An 18118-nucleotide genomic window follows, 5' to 3' on the forward strand; every position below is an offset into this window, starting at 1 on the left:
ATAAAAAGATAAATAAATTCAACAAAACGCGCCTGTTTTAAATTATTTTTATATTTTATGCCACATCAGTTTTCAGGGGGTAAATAATATCACTTTTTCATATATTAGGTGTGTAATAGGTCACTAGTAAAGTTTAAGTGTGATATCGACATTTGGGGTATAGTTTAGGGGTCAATCTATGTCTTTTGCCTTTTTTAAGGAGCAAAGGTTCATGATTTACATCCTTTGTTTGATCTAGAGTCCGTTTTACTTGATTAATTTTAAGCGGTTGATAAACATCAAGTACAGAAAAACACTTGATAAGTAGTGTTCAAAACAAATTTATGAATAAGCAACATCTATATGTTCAAATAAAAATATCGAATCCGATAATACACAATTATTAATCTGTAAAAATAACACTATTTTAATATAAATGGTGAGATAAAATAATCTCAAGACTAATTAATATCCATAACCAATCGCCGAATAAAATTATCCCCCATCTTATCTTGAAATTATTATTTTTATCTCACCAGCCAAATGACCCTTAAGGGTTGGTCTGAACATGCATAAAACACCATTTCAACTTTGGGAAAGTACAAACATTGGAGGTTCTTTGTAAGGGAAAAAAAAAAAAAAAAAAAAAAACAAAAAAACAACACAAGGAAAATAGAAATCTATATATACTAACGGATCTTTGCACTATTTTACCATTGAACAAATTCAAACCATGTACTTTATTGATTGGAGAACCAATTGACTACGGTGCGGTTTGGCCATAAATACCAAAAAAAATTTTACTTTTTTTTGGAATTTTGGAGTTGGAGTTGTGTTTGATCATAATTTTTAAAATTATAGTTTTTGGTGAAATGTAATTGTAAAAAAGTGATTTTTAAAAAAAAAAAATAAGTGGGCGTTTGGCCATAAAAATTATTCACTTTTTTCTGGAAATTTTTGTTCACTTTTTTTTACTTTTAGTGTTTGGCCATAAAAATTATTCACTTTTTTCCGGAGTTGTATTCCGGAATACCAAAAACAAGAAAAACTTATTTTTCAAATTTTTTTCACTTTTTTCACTGTTTTACACTACATTTCACCAAAAACTACAATTTCAAAAACTATGGCCAAACACAACTCCAACTCCAACTCCAAAATTCCAAAAAAAAAAGTGAAATATTTTTTGGTATTTATGGCCAAACGGCACCTAAGTTTTTTGAGTTTTTGGTATTTCGGAATACAACTTCAAGTTGTATTCGGAAGTTTCATGGCCAAACGCTGATTCAGAAAAAAAGTAAAAAAAATTTCGAGAAAAAAGTGAATAATTTTTATGCCCAAACGGCACCTACAATTATCTTTACAATCCCTCACTAACAACATTTGCTACTCCATTATTATAATTATAATTAATAGAAATTAATCACCTCCACTAATTTTGGTCTCAAATTAGGAAATATCCCTTTTTGTTTGGCTTCTACGATAAGTAACAAAAGTTGGAATGGATGCATATCGATGGCAATGAGGCAGTTAGTACTAATTTGATTGTCGAGTTAGTCTTATAGTTTGTGTAATCACCAAAGCTCATGTACTACAACTTAAATTATGATTTTTTTTAGGCAAAAGACATAGATTGACTCCTAAACTATACCCTAAATGTCGATATCACACTTAAATTTTACTAGTGACCTATTACACACCTAATATATGAAAAAGTGATATTATTTGCCTCCTGAAAACTGATGACCAGTTGCACAATAGAAGGTGTAACACAATCTCTCGCCACATCAGCGCCACCTTGGAAATTTCCTAAATTTTAATTTTATATTCATTTCCTTTTCTTTATTCATTTGATTTTCTTTTTATTAATTATATTTACACTAATTAATCCCTAATTAACCATTAAAATCCTCCAATAATTATATCTTCTTCATCACCGCCACCCCATCTCATCGGAACCACCAATCCGCCACCACCATCGCCACCAGTTTCACTTCAATTAGTCGCCAGAATATGGTATTGAGCAAAAAAGATGGAATCTTTTTGCATTTGTGGACAAATGAATTTGAACGGAGGGAGTATTAATTTTACTACCACTAGGCCTTACTACTACCGTCACATCGCTACTTTCACCGCCACCTCAATTACTACTACCGTCGCTATGCCTTATTAATTTTATGTGGGAAATTTCACAAGTATACCAATGGAGGGTTGTTGCTTTCGTTGGTTGGAGAAATCATTGGGTGGTTTGGAGAAGAAGAAGTGGGTAATATTTCGATTTTTTGTTTGTGAATTTGAAATGAAGAAGAAGAAGGGTGTGGGGGCGTCGGGGCGGGGGTGGTGTAAAGGTGGAGGATAAAAGGGAGTGGGGTGACGTGGAGGTGGAGGGCGGCAGTGAGGGAAGAGTTGAACGAGGGAGGGCGGGGGGTTAGAGCGCGGTAGTGAGGGAAGAGGAGGAGGGCGAACGGGGGGAGGGGGGGGGGAGGGGTTTGAGGGGGTCTAAATATGTGTATTTAGTGAAAAAAGAACATAAAAAGATAAATAAATTCAACAAAACGCGCCTGTTTTAAATTATTTTTATATTTTATGCCACATCAGTTTTCAGGGGGTAAATAATATCACTTTTTCATATATTAGGTGTGTAATAGGTCACTAGTAAAGTTTAAGTGTGATATCGACATTTGGGGTATAGTTTAGGGGTCAATCTATGTCTTTTGCCTTTTTTTAAGGAGCAAAGGTTCATGATTTACATCCTTTGTTTGATCTAGAGTCCGTTTTACTTGATTAATTTTAAGCGGTTGATAAACATCAAGCTGTGAAAAACACTTGATAAGTAGTGTTCGAAACAAATTTATGAATAAGCAGCATCTATATGTTCAAATAAAAATATCGAATCCGATAATACGCAATTATTAATCTGTAAAAATAACACTATTTTAATATAAATGGTGAGATAAAATAATCTCAAGACTAATTAATATCCATAACCAATCGCCGAATAAAATTATCCCCCATCTTATCTTGAAATTATTATTTTTATCTCACCCCAAATGACCCTTAAGGGTTGGTCTGAACATGCATAAAACACCATTTCAACTTTGGGAAAGTACAAACATTGGAGGTTCTTTGTAAGGGAAAAAAAAAAAAAAAAAAACACAAAAAAACAACACAAGGAAAATAGAAATCTATATATACTAACGGATCTTTGCACTATTTTACCATTGAACAAATTCAAACCATGTACTTTATTGATTGGAGAACCAATTGACTACGGTGCGGTTTGGCCATAAATATCAAAAAAAAAAAATCATTTTTTTTTGGAATTTTGGAGTTAGAGTTGGAGTTGTGTTTGATCATAATTTTTAAAATTGTAGTTTTGGTGAAATGTAGTTGTAAAAAAGTGATTTTCTTTTTGAAAAATAAGTGGGCGTTTGGCCATAAAAATTATTCACTTTTTTCCTGAAATTTTTTTCACTTTTTTTTACTTTTAGTGTTTGGCCATAAAAATTATTCACTTTTTTCCGGAGTTGTATTCCGGAATACCAAAAACAAGAAAAACTTATTTTTCAAAATTTTTTCACTTTTTTACACTACATTTCACCAAAAACTACAATTTCAAAAACTATGGCCAAACACAACTCCAACTCCAACTCCAACTCCAAAATTCCAAAAAAAAAGTGAAATATTTTTTGGTATTTATGGCCAAACGGCACCTAAGTTTTTTGAGTTTTTGGTATTTCGGAATATAACTTCAAGTTGTTTTCGGAAGTTTCATGGCCAAACGCTGATTCCGGAAAAAAGTAAAAAAAAATTCGGGAAAAAAGTGAATAATTTTTATGACCAAACGGCACCTACAATTATTTTTACAATCCCTCACTAACAATATTTTCTACTCCATTATTATAATTATAATTGGGATAAGGCACCGTTACCCCCCGAACTATACCCGAATTTGCTACGACACACCTTACCTTTCCTTAGGTCCTATTACCCCCCTAAACTTATTTAAAACGGAATAATTACCCCCTAAACGCCGATGCCCACTCTCGTATGGGAGAGTGACATACACTCTCCTTGCTACATGTGTATTTATTTGTTTTTTTTTTTTTTTTTAATTTTTTTCAAATTACGTGTCAATTTTTTTTAAAATAAAAATAAAAAACTGAATTTTCATTAAAAGAAAATGAGTTTTAAAACCCGTCTTTTTTTTTTTTTTAATTTGAAAATTTGATTTTTTTTAAACCCATTTAAAAAAAAAAAAAAAAAAAAACATGGATTAAAAAGCGAATTTTCTTTTAAAAAAAGGATTTTTAAAACCCTTTTTAAAAAAAAAATTGAAAATTTGTTTTTTTTTTTTAAAACCCGTTTTTGAAAAAGAAAAAAAAAACTGAAAAATGATTTTTTTTTTTTTTAAATATGGAAAAATGGATTTGTTAAAAATATGGAAAACTTGATTATTTCAAGAAGAAAGACAAGAGTACGATGAAATGCTACAACTGCCATGTTCCAGGGCATTTTGCTCGTGAGTGTCCTGAGCCGAAAAAGGTAGCATTTCAAAACGCATCTCTAAGTGCTACATATGTTTCTAGCACTGTTTTACTAACTGAATCTTATCCTGTGTGGATTGTAGACTCAGGGGCCACCGACCATGTGAGTAGTGATCGAGAAGCGTTTGTGGAGTTTCGTCGAGTCTCACCTGGATCAAGGTGGATATATGTAGGAAATAATGCAAAGCTTGAAGTCATAGGGATAGGCACTTGCAAAATGGACTTGCTTGGTGGCCGAATTTTGATGTTGCATGACGTCCTATATGCTCCAGAGATCCGACGTAACTTAGTATACGTATCATTCTTCTAGATCTAGGTTTCGATTTAAAGTTTAGTCGCAATGGTGTTAGAATTACTCAAGACAATATTTTTTACGGTTTTGGACTTCGTTATGATGGTTTTATTGTTTTAGATTGTAATCCTTCAACTTATGACTATTATGTTGACCGTTGTGTAATGACATGTTATTCTAGTAACAGTGATGTTGATGTTATTACATGGCATGCAAGATTAGGTCACATAGGGCAAGACCGGATGATTAGGTTGGCAAAGGAAGGGCATTTAGGTCCTTTCTCCATTAAAATGCCAACTTGTGAAAATTGTCTTGCCGGAAAGATTACACGTAAACCATTTGGGAAAGCTAAGAAAGCGGACTCCTATTGCAATTAATCCATTCGATATCGTCATGTCCAATGAATGTGAGGGCAAGGTCCGTGCTTTGTATTTCATTACATTTATTGATGATTTCACGCGCTTTGGTTATGTCTATTTGATTTCTCATAAATCTGAAGCACTTGAATGCTTTAGAAAATATATGAATGAAGTTGAGAATCAATTAGATAAAAGTATAAAGACTTTAAGAACCGATAGAGGCCGTGAATATTTATCAAAACAGTTTGAAGAATTATGTAATGAAAAAGGCATTACGAGACAGTTAACTACTCCTTACACACCTCAACAGAATGGTGTAGCAGAAAGGAGGAATAGAATATTATTAGACATGACAAGATCTATGATGGCGCAAGCAAATTTACCTATCTCCTTCTGGGGAGATGCGTTATTGACTGCAGCCTACATACTAAATAAAGTGCCTTCTAAATCAGTTATTTCCACTCCCTATGAGCTATGGACTGGTCATAAACCGAACTTGAATGATCTACGACCTTGGGGTTGTGCTGCATATGTAAAGGATCGTTTTGGTAAGTTTGGAAAACTGAGTCCAAAAAGGAAGAAATATATCTTCATAAGATACTCAGAACACTCCAAAGGGTATGTGTTCATTGGTGAATTAGAAGATGGAAGTATAACTGAAATTGAATCACGAGATATCACTTTTTTAGAAAATGATTTTCCCAAAAAGGGCGAAATAAAATAAGGAGAGCCTCTTTACGAAATGTTAAATTCAGGTGATCAAACAATGTCTTCGGACATGTTTGATAGTCAAATAGATCAAGGATCAGTTCCTGGTCCAAGTGGGAGTTTTGAATCCCAAAATCCTTTAGAGGAATCAATTTCAACAACGTAAGAGTACCGAGAAAAAAGTGTACCTAAACGATCTTATGAGATTGAAGATTACGTTTTCCTGGTGTCTCCCACAGAATTGAATGAGCCTAATTCTGTGACTGAGGCTTTGGAAAGTCCTGGAAAAGATGAATGGATGAAAGCAATGAAAGAAGAATTGGAGTCCATGAGAACCAACAAAGTCTGGGATCTGGTTAACCTTCCTTCTAGGTGTAGAGCCATTGGGAACAAATAGGTTCTCAAGGTTAAATGTAAAGTGGAGGGGTCAATAAAAAGATACAAGACACGATTGGTCGCAAAAGGTTTTACCCAACAAGCTGGAATAGATTATGAGGAAACCTTTTCACCAGTTGTGAAGTTTATCTCAATTCGGTTACTTTTGGCTATTGTTGCACGTTTGGATCTAGAGTTACACCAAATGGACGTGAAGACAGCTTTTCTCGGGAGAATTAAACGAGGAAATCTACATGGAACAACCTATAGGTTTCATCGTTAAAGGCCAAGAAAAGAAAGTTTGCAAATTAAAAAGATCTATTTATGGCCTGGAGCAGTCTTCAAGGCAGTGGTATTTGAGATTTCACAAAGAGGTGATTTCATATGATTTCACCATGATCGATGAAGACCATTGCATTTATGTGAAGAAGTCCAATGGAATGTTTGTAATTCTTTCCCTTTACGTGGATGATATTTTATTAGCCGGAAATAATTTGGAGTATGTAAAAACTATCAAGTCATGGCTTTCAAAGTCATCCGACATGAAATACATGGGTGACGCAGACTATATATTGGGTGTTAAGATCCAAAGAGATCGTTCCAAGAAGGTTTTGAGTCTATCTCAAGAAACTTATATAAGGAAAATTTTGGAACGCTTCCGAATGAATAGTTGCAAACCCATGGATACTCCAATAGCAAGAGGTGAAACTTTAAGCCTTGAAATGTGTCCAGAGACTGAAAAAGAAAAGGAAGACATGTCTCGAGTTTCATATTCTAGTGCTGTCGGGAGCTTGATGTACACTATGATGTGTACTCGTCCGGACATTTATTATGCCGTGGAGTCCGGTTAGCAGTATCACCCAATCCTGGAAGAGATCATTGGAAAGCTGTGAAGAGGATCTTCCGATACCTAAAAGGAACTGTTGATTATTCACTATGTTATAGTGGAAATGATTTACACTTGAGAGGATACACAGATGCTGATTGGGGTGGTGACCGGAATGATAGAAAATCGACATCCGGTTATGCTTTCTTACTTAATGGTGGTGCTATTTTATGGAAAAGTAAGAAACAAACTTGCACGGCTCTTTCAACTGTGGAAGCTGAGTTTGTGGCTTGTGCATCTGCAGTACAAGAAGCTATTTGGTTAAAAAGATTCTTTGAGCATTTGGACGTAGCAAAGAATTCTCAAGGATCAATGATTTTACATTGTGATAGTCAAGCGGCTATTGCATACACAAAGGATCCTAAGTATCACAAAGAAAACCAAACACATTGACATCAAGTATAACTTTGTAAGAGACACAGTAGCAAGTGGAGAAGTAACTTTACAATACATACCTACGCAAGAAATGATAGTTGATCCTTTTACAAAGGCGATATCTAGAGACTTTTTGAGAAACATGTTATGGCTCTAGGTTTGCGTAGGATATGATTATATTTCTGTATTGTAATATGACTTGGTTGTTATAATATTTTCATCAATATTCTACTCTTGAATTTGTGTTCATATCTTATATGCATTTGATGATGTAATTTTATTGATAAAGTGTGTCGAACAAGTCGTGAGATTGGCTCTCTCACACGAGCAATCGCCTCTTACGTTGAGTAACGTGAAGAGATAAGTTCCACCACTATGTTATGACTTGTTTTGTAAGCCAGATATGAGTTTCTCTAAGAAGATGGATTTGAGGATCATTGAAGAGAGAAACTCGGGTTAGACATTTTGGAGATGTCTAGATCAAGATCTGTATGGTGTTGAATGAGTAAAAGAATGAGACATACGCACCAATATAAGGTGAGAACACCGTAGCACGTGTTTCATACCACGTGTGCTAAGCGACCAATGGGTTAATGGAAGAATGGATCCCTGCTTCTTCATTGTGTGAGACCCCAAAAAGTTACATTAACTTTTCAAAGGAATACCCTTTGACCTTTGGCTGTTTCTTGAAGTTTCAATCAGTGTTGCTACTTTAGCATGTTACTAATAGCCATGAGTGATTCGGTAATGAAGTGCATGTCTAAGAAAGCAGTTGATTTTGAACAGACAGATTCGAGTCGAAAGGGAAGACAATTAAAATTATTAATTTAACTTGTATTCACAGGCCGGCCATTACACTTACCATAAGGGTGTCAAGTGTAATAGTGGATATAAAGTTAAACATGAACTCGAGTTCACCTCTTTCGGATGAGGGATCGGACAACTAGCTACTAGAGTAGCAGTTGATGTCTGGGGTATTGCGAGTAATATGATCCTTATAATCGATAGTGGATTCTTTTGGCATGTGATTGAATTCCTACATGGAGCTCTTGTAATACCTTAATAGGTATTAGCTCTTGATGCTCGCAGGTCGCACGAACTATTTGTCTGTATGAATTATGTGTGTTGTGTGCTATTAGCATGGTACTAGTATGAGTCTAGTCCACCATGTGCGAAGTGAGAGATGTTGGATATTGGGCTTGGGTCGTGGGTCGCCCATGTGGACAGACTCGACCTGATTAGGAGAATTAAATATGCAAGAATTTATCAGAAGTTAAAAAGGAGTTACCACACTAAAAGGTAACTTCTACCCTATCAACGTGGGTTAATGGGAGGAGTTTTTTTTTTTGTAACTCCTGTAACTTCTCTCTTCTGGATAAAAAGGCACGGTTTCTTTTCTTCTCAAAAGACATAAGAAAATACAGATTCTCAATTTTCCATCTTTTTCATAAGAACACAACAAAGAAAGGCATTTAGTTTGTGGATAGAATTTGGTTTCCTAGTGAGACGAAGTCGACCGTGGGCAATTTCTTTGGTGGTAAGATCAACAACTTCCTGCAATTGAAAGGTACACAATTCGTTGTTCTTGCCCCGTTATGATTTTCTAACAACTGTACTGCTCCTCTAAAATCGACAGAAAATCATAAACATCATAAAACTTCTTTTGCACTTGACAAGGCCGAAACCAAGAATGCTTGTCTAAACAAAGCTTTTGTCATGTCATCGGCAAACCAGTTATGCTTTTCTCCTATTGAACTTGCCAAATGTTCAATCACGGTTATAAGGAATGAGCTGAAGAAACTACCAACCCGAATACAATAGTATAAAGGGCTATGCCCAAAGTTCTCATATTTATCGGAACTTCAAAATACTACAATGTTTCTAAAGTCCGCAGCCACGAACCCACCGGCGTAAAACCAAAATGAGGTTCATCCCAAATTCAAAAACTTGTTCAACATCAAATTCTTACACAAATTCATTCAAACCAACAATTTCTGTATATAAAATCAAAACCCGACAAGGGCGCAAGTCTAGCAAAATATCAAAGCCCAACGAGGACAGAAAACCAACATCCAAAGCAAAGAAAAACAACAAAAACCAAAGGAAACAATATCCAAATCATCCAATAACCAAAAAGAATAAAATGTCTAAACGGGCTTTTGTCACGTCATCGGCGAACCAGTTTTGCTTTTCTCTTATTGAACTTGTCAAATGTTCAATCACAGTTATAAGGAATGAGCTGAAGAAATCCCACAAATATCAGAAGTAGAAGCTTGAATCCTCATCTGCTCCTCTATAAGTTCCTCATTTCTTCCTCCATCAGTCGAATATGATGCTTAAACGCTTGCTGAACAGCCGTGGCATTCTGGATATATGGCGATGAAGAGGCCGTTGTGGTGGTCGTTCGTGGTGGGCGACGTGGAGGTCGCATGGCGGGCGATCGGGGCTGTGGTAGGCCGATGTGGAGGTCGTCCGTGGTGGCTGATTGGGCAGCTGTGATTGTGGCCTGCAATAAAAATAGAAATAATTGAAAATACCAGTTTAAAAGTGGGCAATGGAAGGAAAATTTTCTTTTGACATGAGAACTGGCTTGAGCATGGTTCTTATTTGGTGAAATTGTGTATTGTCCGATTACGAGGAAATAATTTGTTATGTTCCAAAAGTTTCGTCTCTTAGACCTATTTATTAACTAATCTACATATTGTCTTTGAAGGAGGAAGGTGTGTGGTGCATGTATAGTGTGTAAAGCCATGTAATGGTTGTAACCGGACTCATTACATGGCTTTCCACATGCTATACATGCACCATTACATGGCTTGCAATCATGGTTGATCGAAACCCTAGGAGACACTAGTTTGCATATAGTGCATATAATAGTAACATTAATATATATACGGAAAAGGCTCAAATATGCCATCCAACTATCGGAAATGGCTCATTTATGCCACTCGTCAATAGTTTGGCTCATTTATGCCATCGAACTATAGGAAATGACTCATTTATGCCATCGAACTATAGGAAATGGCTCATTTATGCCACTCATCAATAGTTTGACTCATTTATGCCATCGCTCGTTACCAAAATGACTCATCCATGCCCATTTTTAATAACGCCGGTTTTATAATACCAGATATGACACGTGACCTCCAATTAGAGGTCTACGTCGTTTAATTAAACCAGCCCAATTTTAAATACCAAATTAATAAAATATCCGATCCATACACCTTACCCACCCACAATCATAATCTAGTTGGAGACCACGTGTCATACATAGTATTGTAAAATCAGTTTTAATGAAATATGGCACGGATGAGTCATTTTTATTAACGGGCGATGGCATAAATGAGTCAAACTATTGATGAGTGGCATAAATGAGTCATTTCCTATAGTTTGATGGCATAAATGAGCCATTTCCTATAGTTCGATGGCATAAATGAGCCAAACTATTGACGAGTGGCATAAATGAACCATTTCCGATAGTTGGATGGCATATTTGAGCCTTTTCCGATATATATATTATAGTGGTCATTAATTCAAGTTAACAAGATGTTGGCCATGTGTTTCAAATACATTACCTTAGTTTTTTTGTAAAATTTTTATTTAATAATATGATAAATTTAGTAATTTAGTTCAAATTTGTAAAATATTTCTACTAAAAATTAGATAGTTTTTTGCTCTTTCTTTCCCTTTTTTACACCTAATTTTTCAGTTTGGGGATTAGCGTTACTTAACTATGTAGCAGGCAATATGGCTCAACTTCTGCCAAAGCTGGAATGGATGCATATCGATGGCAATGAGGTAGTTAGTACTAAGTACGCCTATTGTATCTCCCCCTATTGTCTTTTCCACTACTCTAATTTGATTGTCGACTTAGAGCCCGTTTGGATTGGCTTATAAGTGGTCAAACCAACTTATAAGTTGTTTTTTGATTTTTTAGGTGTTTGGCAAACCAGCTTATAAGCTAAAAAAGTGCTTAGAATAAGCCAAAAAAAATAAGTTGGGGTAGCCCAACTTATTTTTTTTGGCTTATAAGCTGTTTTTTGATCAAACCAGCTTATAAGCCACTTTTTTTAAGCTAAGCCAAACGGGCTCTTAGTCTTATAGTTTGTGTAATCACCAAAGCTCGTGTACTACAACTTAAATTATGATTTTTTTTAAGGAGTAAAGGTTCATGATTTACGTCCTTTGTTTGATCTAGAGTCCGTTTTACTTGATTAATTTTAAGCGGTTGATAAACATCAAGGTGTGAAAAACACTTGATAAGTAGTGTTTGAAACAAATTTATGAATGAGCAAAGATCTATATGTTCAGATAAAAATATCGAATCCGATAATACGCAATTATTAATCTGTAAAAATAACACTATTTTAATATAAATGGTGAGATAAAATAATCTCAAGACTAATTAATATTCATAACCATTCGCCGAATAAAATTACCCCCCATCTTATCTTGAGATTATTATTTTTTATCTCTCACTGACCAAATGACCCTTAAGGGTTGGTCTGAACATGCATAAAACACCATTTCAACTTTGGGAAAGTACAAACATTGGAGGTTCTTTGTAAGGGGAAAAAAAAAAAATAACACAAAAAAACAACACAAGGAAAATAGAGATCTATAAATACTAACGGATCTTTGCACTATTTTACCATTGAACAAATTCAAACCATGTACTTTATTGATTGGAGAACCAATTGACTACGGTGCCGTTTGGCCATAAATACCAAAATTTTTTTTTTTTTTTTTGGAATTTTGGAGTTGGAGTTGGAGTTGTTTTTGGCCATAATTTTTGAAATTGTAGTTTTTGGTAAAATGTAGTTGTAAAAAAGTGATTTTTTTTTGAAAAATAAGTTGGCGTTTGGCCATAAAAATTATTCACTCACTTTTTTTACTTTTAGTATTTGGCCATAAAAATTATTCACTTTTTTCCGGAGTTGTATTCCGGAATACCAAAAACAAGAAAAACTTATTTTTCAAATTTTTTTCACTTTTTTACACTACATTTCATCAAAAACTACAATTTCAAAAACTATGGCCAAACACAACTCCAACTCCAACTCCAAAATTCCAAAAAGAAAGTGAAATATTTTTTGGTATTTATACAAACGGCAAGTTTTTTTTTGAGTTTTTGGTATTTGAATATAACTTCAAGTTGTTTTCGGAAGTTTCATGGCCAAACGTCGATTCCGGAAAAAAGTAAAAAAAATTTCGGGAAAAAAGTGAATAATTTTTATGACCAAACGGCACCTACAATTATTTTTACAATCCCTCGCTAACAATATTTTCTACTCCATTATTATAATTATAATTAATAGAAATTAATCACCTCCACTAATTTTGGTCTCAAATTAGGAAATATCCCTTTTTGTTTGGCTTCTACGATAAGTAACAAAAGTTACTGTATCTAACTTCAAAACTCCTGTCTAGTAAAATCCAAAATTCACCCAAACACGCTCATATTCAAATTTGAGATCTCAAATTTTTTGAAAATACTCCAATCATCTCATTTTCCCGCTCATTCTCATCTCTAATCTCAAAACCCCTTTTCCTTCTCTAAAAGCCTTAATAAAAAAAAACATTCACAAACCTTAAAAAAAAAAAAAAAAACAGTATTAAAATGTCGACGGCAACATCAGTTCGCCGGCAAAAAGACCGCGGCGGCGCAACCCGACCCGCCACAACAAGATCCGTAACTCCACTTTCCAGCAAATCAATTATTAATTCCACCGGTAAAGAAAACCCTAGACCCACATCTCGTGTTCGAGCCGCCACAACAACAACAACAACAAATCAAAAACCTACACTTCGTGCCATGCCAAGAATCGATAAGGTTGAGACACGTGTCGAGTTACAGGCACGTGCCGAGCCACGTGCGAGGTGGTCAACGTCGTCATCAGTTCCTAGAGGTAGGAGTTGTAGCCCATCAGAGTTTTCCAAGACTTTGTCTGATATTAGGAAAACATCTACTAGGGTTTCTGGGAAAGTGACTGAAAATGATAATAGGGTTTTCAAAGAAATGGAGAAAAGTAGTGAACTTTTGGGGAAATTTGAGAAGATCAAGAAATCTGAAGGAAAAAATTCTAAATTTTATGACAGAGAAGAGCTTAATACTGAAAATGGGAAAAGGGGTTTGAAAGAAATGGGAAAATTTGATGTAAAATCTGAGAGAATCAAGAAAACTGAAGGAAAAGTTTCTATTTTTAGTGACAGAGAAGAGCTTATCTCAAGCTCAGTTTCAGGGAAAAGGGTTTTGAAAGAAATGGAAAAAAGTGGTCAACTTTTGGGGAAATTTGATGTAAAATCTGAGAATATCAAGAAAGTTTCTAAATTTTGTGATAAGGAAGAGCTTATTTCAGTTAAACCAAGTGTGGTTAATCTTGATGTGAAAAATCCTGCTTTAGATGTAGTAAAGTTGAAATCTTTGGTTGAGAAAAGTGGGAATGTTGTTGTTGAGTCTAATGTGAAAGATTCAAGATTGCTGACCAAATCGAATAGTTTTTCTGGAGTGTTGAAAGAGAAATGTGAAAATGAACAAGGGAAAGTTGGGTCGAGTGGGAATAAGTACCCAAGTAAGCTGCACGAGAAGCTTGCGTTTTTGGAAGGGAAAGTGAAGAGGATTGCAACTGATATAAAGAAGACTAAGGAGATGTTGGATAAGAATAATCCTGATTCTTCAAAGTTGATAATTTCAGATATCCAAGAGAAGATATCCGGGATTGAGAAGGCAATGGGTAATGTAGTCTGTGGTGATGGTAAAAATGAGAGTGTGAATGCTGATGAGAAGATATCTGGGATTGAGAAGGTGATGTGTAATATAGTTGATGGTGAGAAAGAAATAGGTTTGTTGAGTTGCATTAGAAACGAGGACGTGAATATTGATGAGAAGAGGGAAGCGAAACCTGAGGATGATGGGAAAATTTCTGTGAAGGGATTAAATGTAGAGCAATTAGAGGCGAGGTTGTTCCCTCATCATAAATTGCTACGAGATAGGACATCTCTGAAGACATTAATGGGTTGTACCAAAAACGAGGAACTTGAATCAACTAGTGCAGTGAAGCCTGAGAAGAAATCTATTAATCCTATTGATGAGAACCCTATTGCTGTGGAGTTTTTGGCTTCTCTTAGTAAGGAGCAATCTAATGTTCAAGATGTGGATGATGCAGAAAGTTCGGAAAACCAAACTTCCTCTTCAAAACTGTTAAAAGGCAAAGAAAGTGTGGACAATCTTCTGGCAAGTGATGAGAGACTTGAAAGTTTTGATGCTCAAGAGAATAAACAACCAGCAATGTTCATGGAGGAAGAGACAGAAGATAGTTCTATATGTGAGCTCAATGAGATTGGCCGTAAGACTTCTACTGGAGGGTGGTTTGTATCTGAGGGAGAATCTGTTCTCCTTACGCATGACGACAGTTCTTGCTCCTTCTATGATATTGTGCATTGTGAGGTATTATCTGCCTATATTCCCGTCCTCTGAATATCAAAATGTCAAATTTACCCAAGCATGACTTATATAATATGTGATTTAATGATGTTCTGGACTGTTAAGCTTTAGATGAAGTTAGGAAGGCTGTAGTATCCAATATCTTAGGACCTGTTTGGCCATGAGAATTATTCACTTTTTCCTGGAATATGTTTTCACTTATTTCAGAATCATGGTTCGGCCATGAAAATCAAAATCCAACTTGAAGTTGGATTCCAAATTTGAAAAAACAGCTTATAAACCTTGTTTTCCAATTCACTTTTCACTATTGAAATTATTTTTATTGTCAAATCTTGCCCTAAACTTTTGGTTTTTATAAAATAACCCCATCTTTGTGTAGATTTTGTCTATTTTATTCTGGATCAACTTTATTTTAATCAGATGAAACTGTTAATGCCCGAAAAGTCTTTAGCTTCCAATGTTGAAAGAGTTGTATGTCAGAAAGACTTCTACTTGGTGATCCAGTTGTCATTGCAAAATTGTGGTTCTTTGAATTCAACTGGCAGAATGTTACTCCCTCTGCCACATTATTTGAGGCAACCTTTTTTCTGAATCGATACATCTGTGTTCATTGTGAGAATATTTTTGAATCTTGAATTGGAACAGAGATTAATAGTGTTGTTGATTTTTTGTACTAATGGATCTTTGTAGAGTAGTATTGAAAAATTGATGAAGTGTAATATCATGTAGTAGCTCGTATATGGGATCTAATCGATGACATTATGTGACTATCCATTATGTGATATTACTTTTTTAGAGCAGGTTTGATTGTTTGTTTCAGGTAAATTAAAGTTGGGTGGTTTTGCTAGTTTCTAGAAATTGTGGGATATAAATCATGTTTCATGTTTTTTAGGACAAGTACATTCAAACAGGAACAATATCCCAAATATTCTTTGCAAAAGTATAACCAAACACAGCTCCAACTTCATAAATTCCAAATAAAGTGAAAACTATATGGAATCTATGGCCAAACGCTTAGTAATAAGTGATTTTAATGATGTTCTGGTCTGTTAAGCTTTAGATGAAGTTTGGAAGGGCTATAGCGTCCAATTTTTTAGTTAATTCTTCAGCTTCTAAGAGTTGTTTCCTTATAAACATTTGTTATCATTTCAGGAGAAAGCTGAGTACAAACCTCCTGTTGGAGTCTCATCAAATATGTGGAGAGATTGTTGGATAGTTCGTGCTCCGGGTGCAGATGGTTCCTCAGGGAGATATGTAGTGGCAGCATCTGCTGGAAATTCCATGGAGTCAGGATTTTGTTCCTGGGACTTCTACACTAAAGATGTGCGAGCCTTTCATGTCGATGATGGATTTAATAATACAAGAGCTGCCCTTGCTCCATTACCTAATAACCCAATGTATAGGAGAAATACTTTATCATCAATTATGTCACCTCAAAATCAGCAATGGTGGTACAAACCTTGTGGACCACTCATTGTATCAGGTGCTAGTTGCCAAAGGTTGGTTAGAACTTATGATATCCGTGACGGAGAGCAGATGCTGAGATGGGATTTACAGAGACCAATGTTGGCTATGGATTACTCAAGTCCTTTGCAATGGAGAAGCAGGGGAAAAATAGTGATAGCTGAGACAGAGGGTCTTTCTTTATGGGATGTCAACTCCATAAGTCCTCAAGCACTGCTTTCTGTATCATCCTCTAGTCGGCAAATTTCTGCACTACATGTAAATAACACAGATGCGGAGCTGGGTGGAGGAGTTCGACAAAGGTAAAACTGATTTGTTCTTCTAATTTGCGCTGGTTATATCCTTACAATGAATTGGAACTTGACAAATTACTTTCTCCTCTTATGTCTCTCTTTCACGAGTCTCTTGAACATATGCTTAGAATGTCTAGAGTCTTTTCTATACTGAACTGAACCTATTGTAATCAAATTAGGTGTACCTGTAATAATATATCATCAACAATGATGCCAACTAGGTGCTATCCAAGACACTTTGCACTACTACATGAAAACTCGAGGGGATTTATTAGTAATTGATAGGGTTGAAAGCTGTCAAAAGATCCAGGATGTGTATGTATGATGTCGGTAACACTTGATATTTTCCAAAACTAAGTTAACATTTGGTTCTTTATATGGCAAATGAATCATAAACTCTATTAAGGTTCTAGGGAAAATTATAGCAAACAGGTTTTAGCCCAATGATTGGGTAAAAAAGCTATTAAGTGTCTACCATATCTTATGACCCTTAACTTCATCCAAGTAGTACAATTCTAGCCTTCAAACTTGGAGCAGTAGTCTCTAGTCTATATGATTGGCTCAAAGAGTTTTCTGTATGCCGTATTCTCGATGTCAAGTATCACTGTCACTTTGAAATAACAGTAACAAATTTTTCATTTTAGTTCAATTTATAGCATAGGCTTTTTCATCCACATCAGAAGTTTAAAGCTTGTATCATATTTTGATGCAGGGTTAGTTCCTCTGAAGTGGAAGGAAATGATGGTGTGTTTTGCACCTCTGATTCCATCAACGTTTTAGATTTCCGTCACCCTTCTGGTATAGGTCTAAAAATACCCAAGGTTGGTGCAAATGTTCAGTCAGTTTTCGCCCGTGGAGATTCTTTATATCTTGGCTGCACTACTGTGAAATCAGCAGTGAAAAGACAGGTCTCCTCCCAGATCCAGCAGTTCTCGTTGCGCAAACAGAGGCTTTGCAATAGCTATGTATTGCCAGAATCAAATGCTCATTCCCATTACACGGCTTTAACACAAGTTTGGGGAAATTCAAACCTTGTTATGGGAGTTTGTGGATTGGGGCTATTTGTTTTTGACTCCAATAAGGATGATGCATTGTTGGATCAAAACAATGGGCAGAATTTGAGAGAAGCAATTGGACCTGATGATTTGTATTCACCTTCTTTTGATTATTTGGCATCTAGAGTTCTCCTTATATCAAGAGATCGCCCAGCTATGTGGAGGTATATGTTTTAAGTTTGTTTTTTTATCTTAGATATAGTTGCTAAGATGTTTTGTAACTTATTATGCTTGATGCCCTTTTAGTTTGAGGTATTTGGTGTGGTCTTTAATGTAATCCATTTTTCAGTGTGGAGGAACTATGTAAGATTTGCCCCTTATAGCAATGAATTATTGTTAATTTA

At 35.3% G+C, this 18118-nt stretch overlaps 1 protein-coding gene across 1 annotated transcript; it reads left to right on the forward strand.

Moving 5' to 3' along the window:
* The first annotated feature begins 12999 nt into the window (after positions 1 to 12999).
* Positions 13000 to 18118, forward strand: LOC132034473 (KIN14B-interacting protein At4g14310). Its single transcript, XM_059424876.1, has 3 exons — positions 13000 to 14965; positions 16115 to 16728; positions 17432 to 18118. The coding sequence occupies exons 1-3, from the start codon at positions 13139 to 13141 to the stop codon at positions 17949 to 17951; spliced, it is 2961 nt and encodes a 986-aa protein (XP_059280859.1). The 5' UTR covers positions 13000 to 13138; the 3' UTR covers positions 17952 to 18118.

The sequence above is a fragment of the Lycium ferocissimum genome, chromosome 1, assembly GCF_029784015.1.
Source record: "Lycium ferocissimum isolate CSIRO_LF1 chromosome 1, AGI_CSIRO_Lferr_CH_V1, whole genome shotgun sequence".
Classification (NCBI taxonomy): domain Eukaryota; kingdom Viridiplantae; phylum Streptophyta; class Magnoliopsida; order Solanales; family Solanaceae; genus Lycium; species Lycium ferocissimum.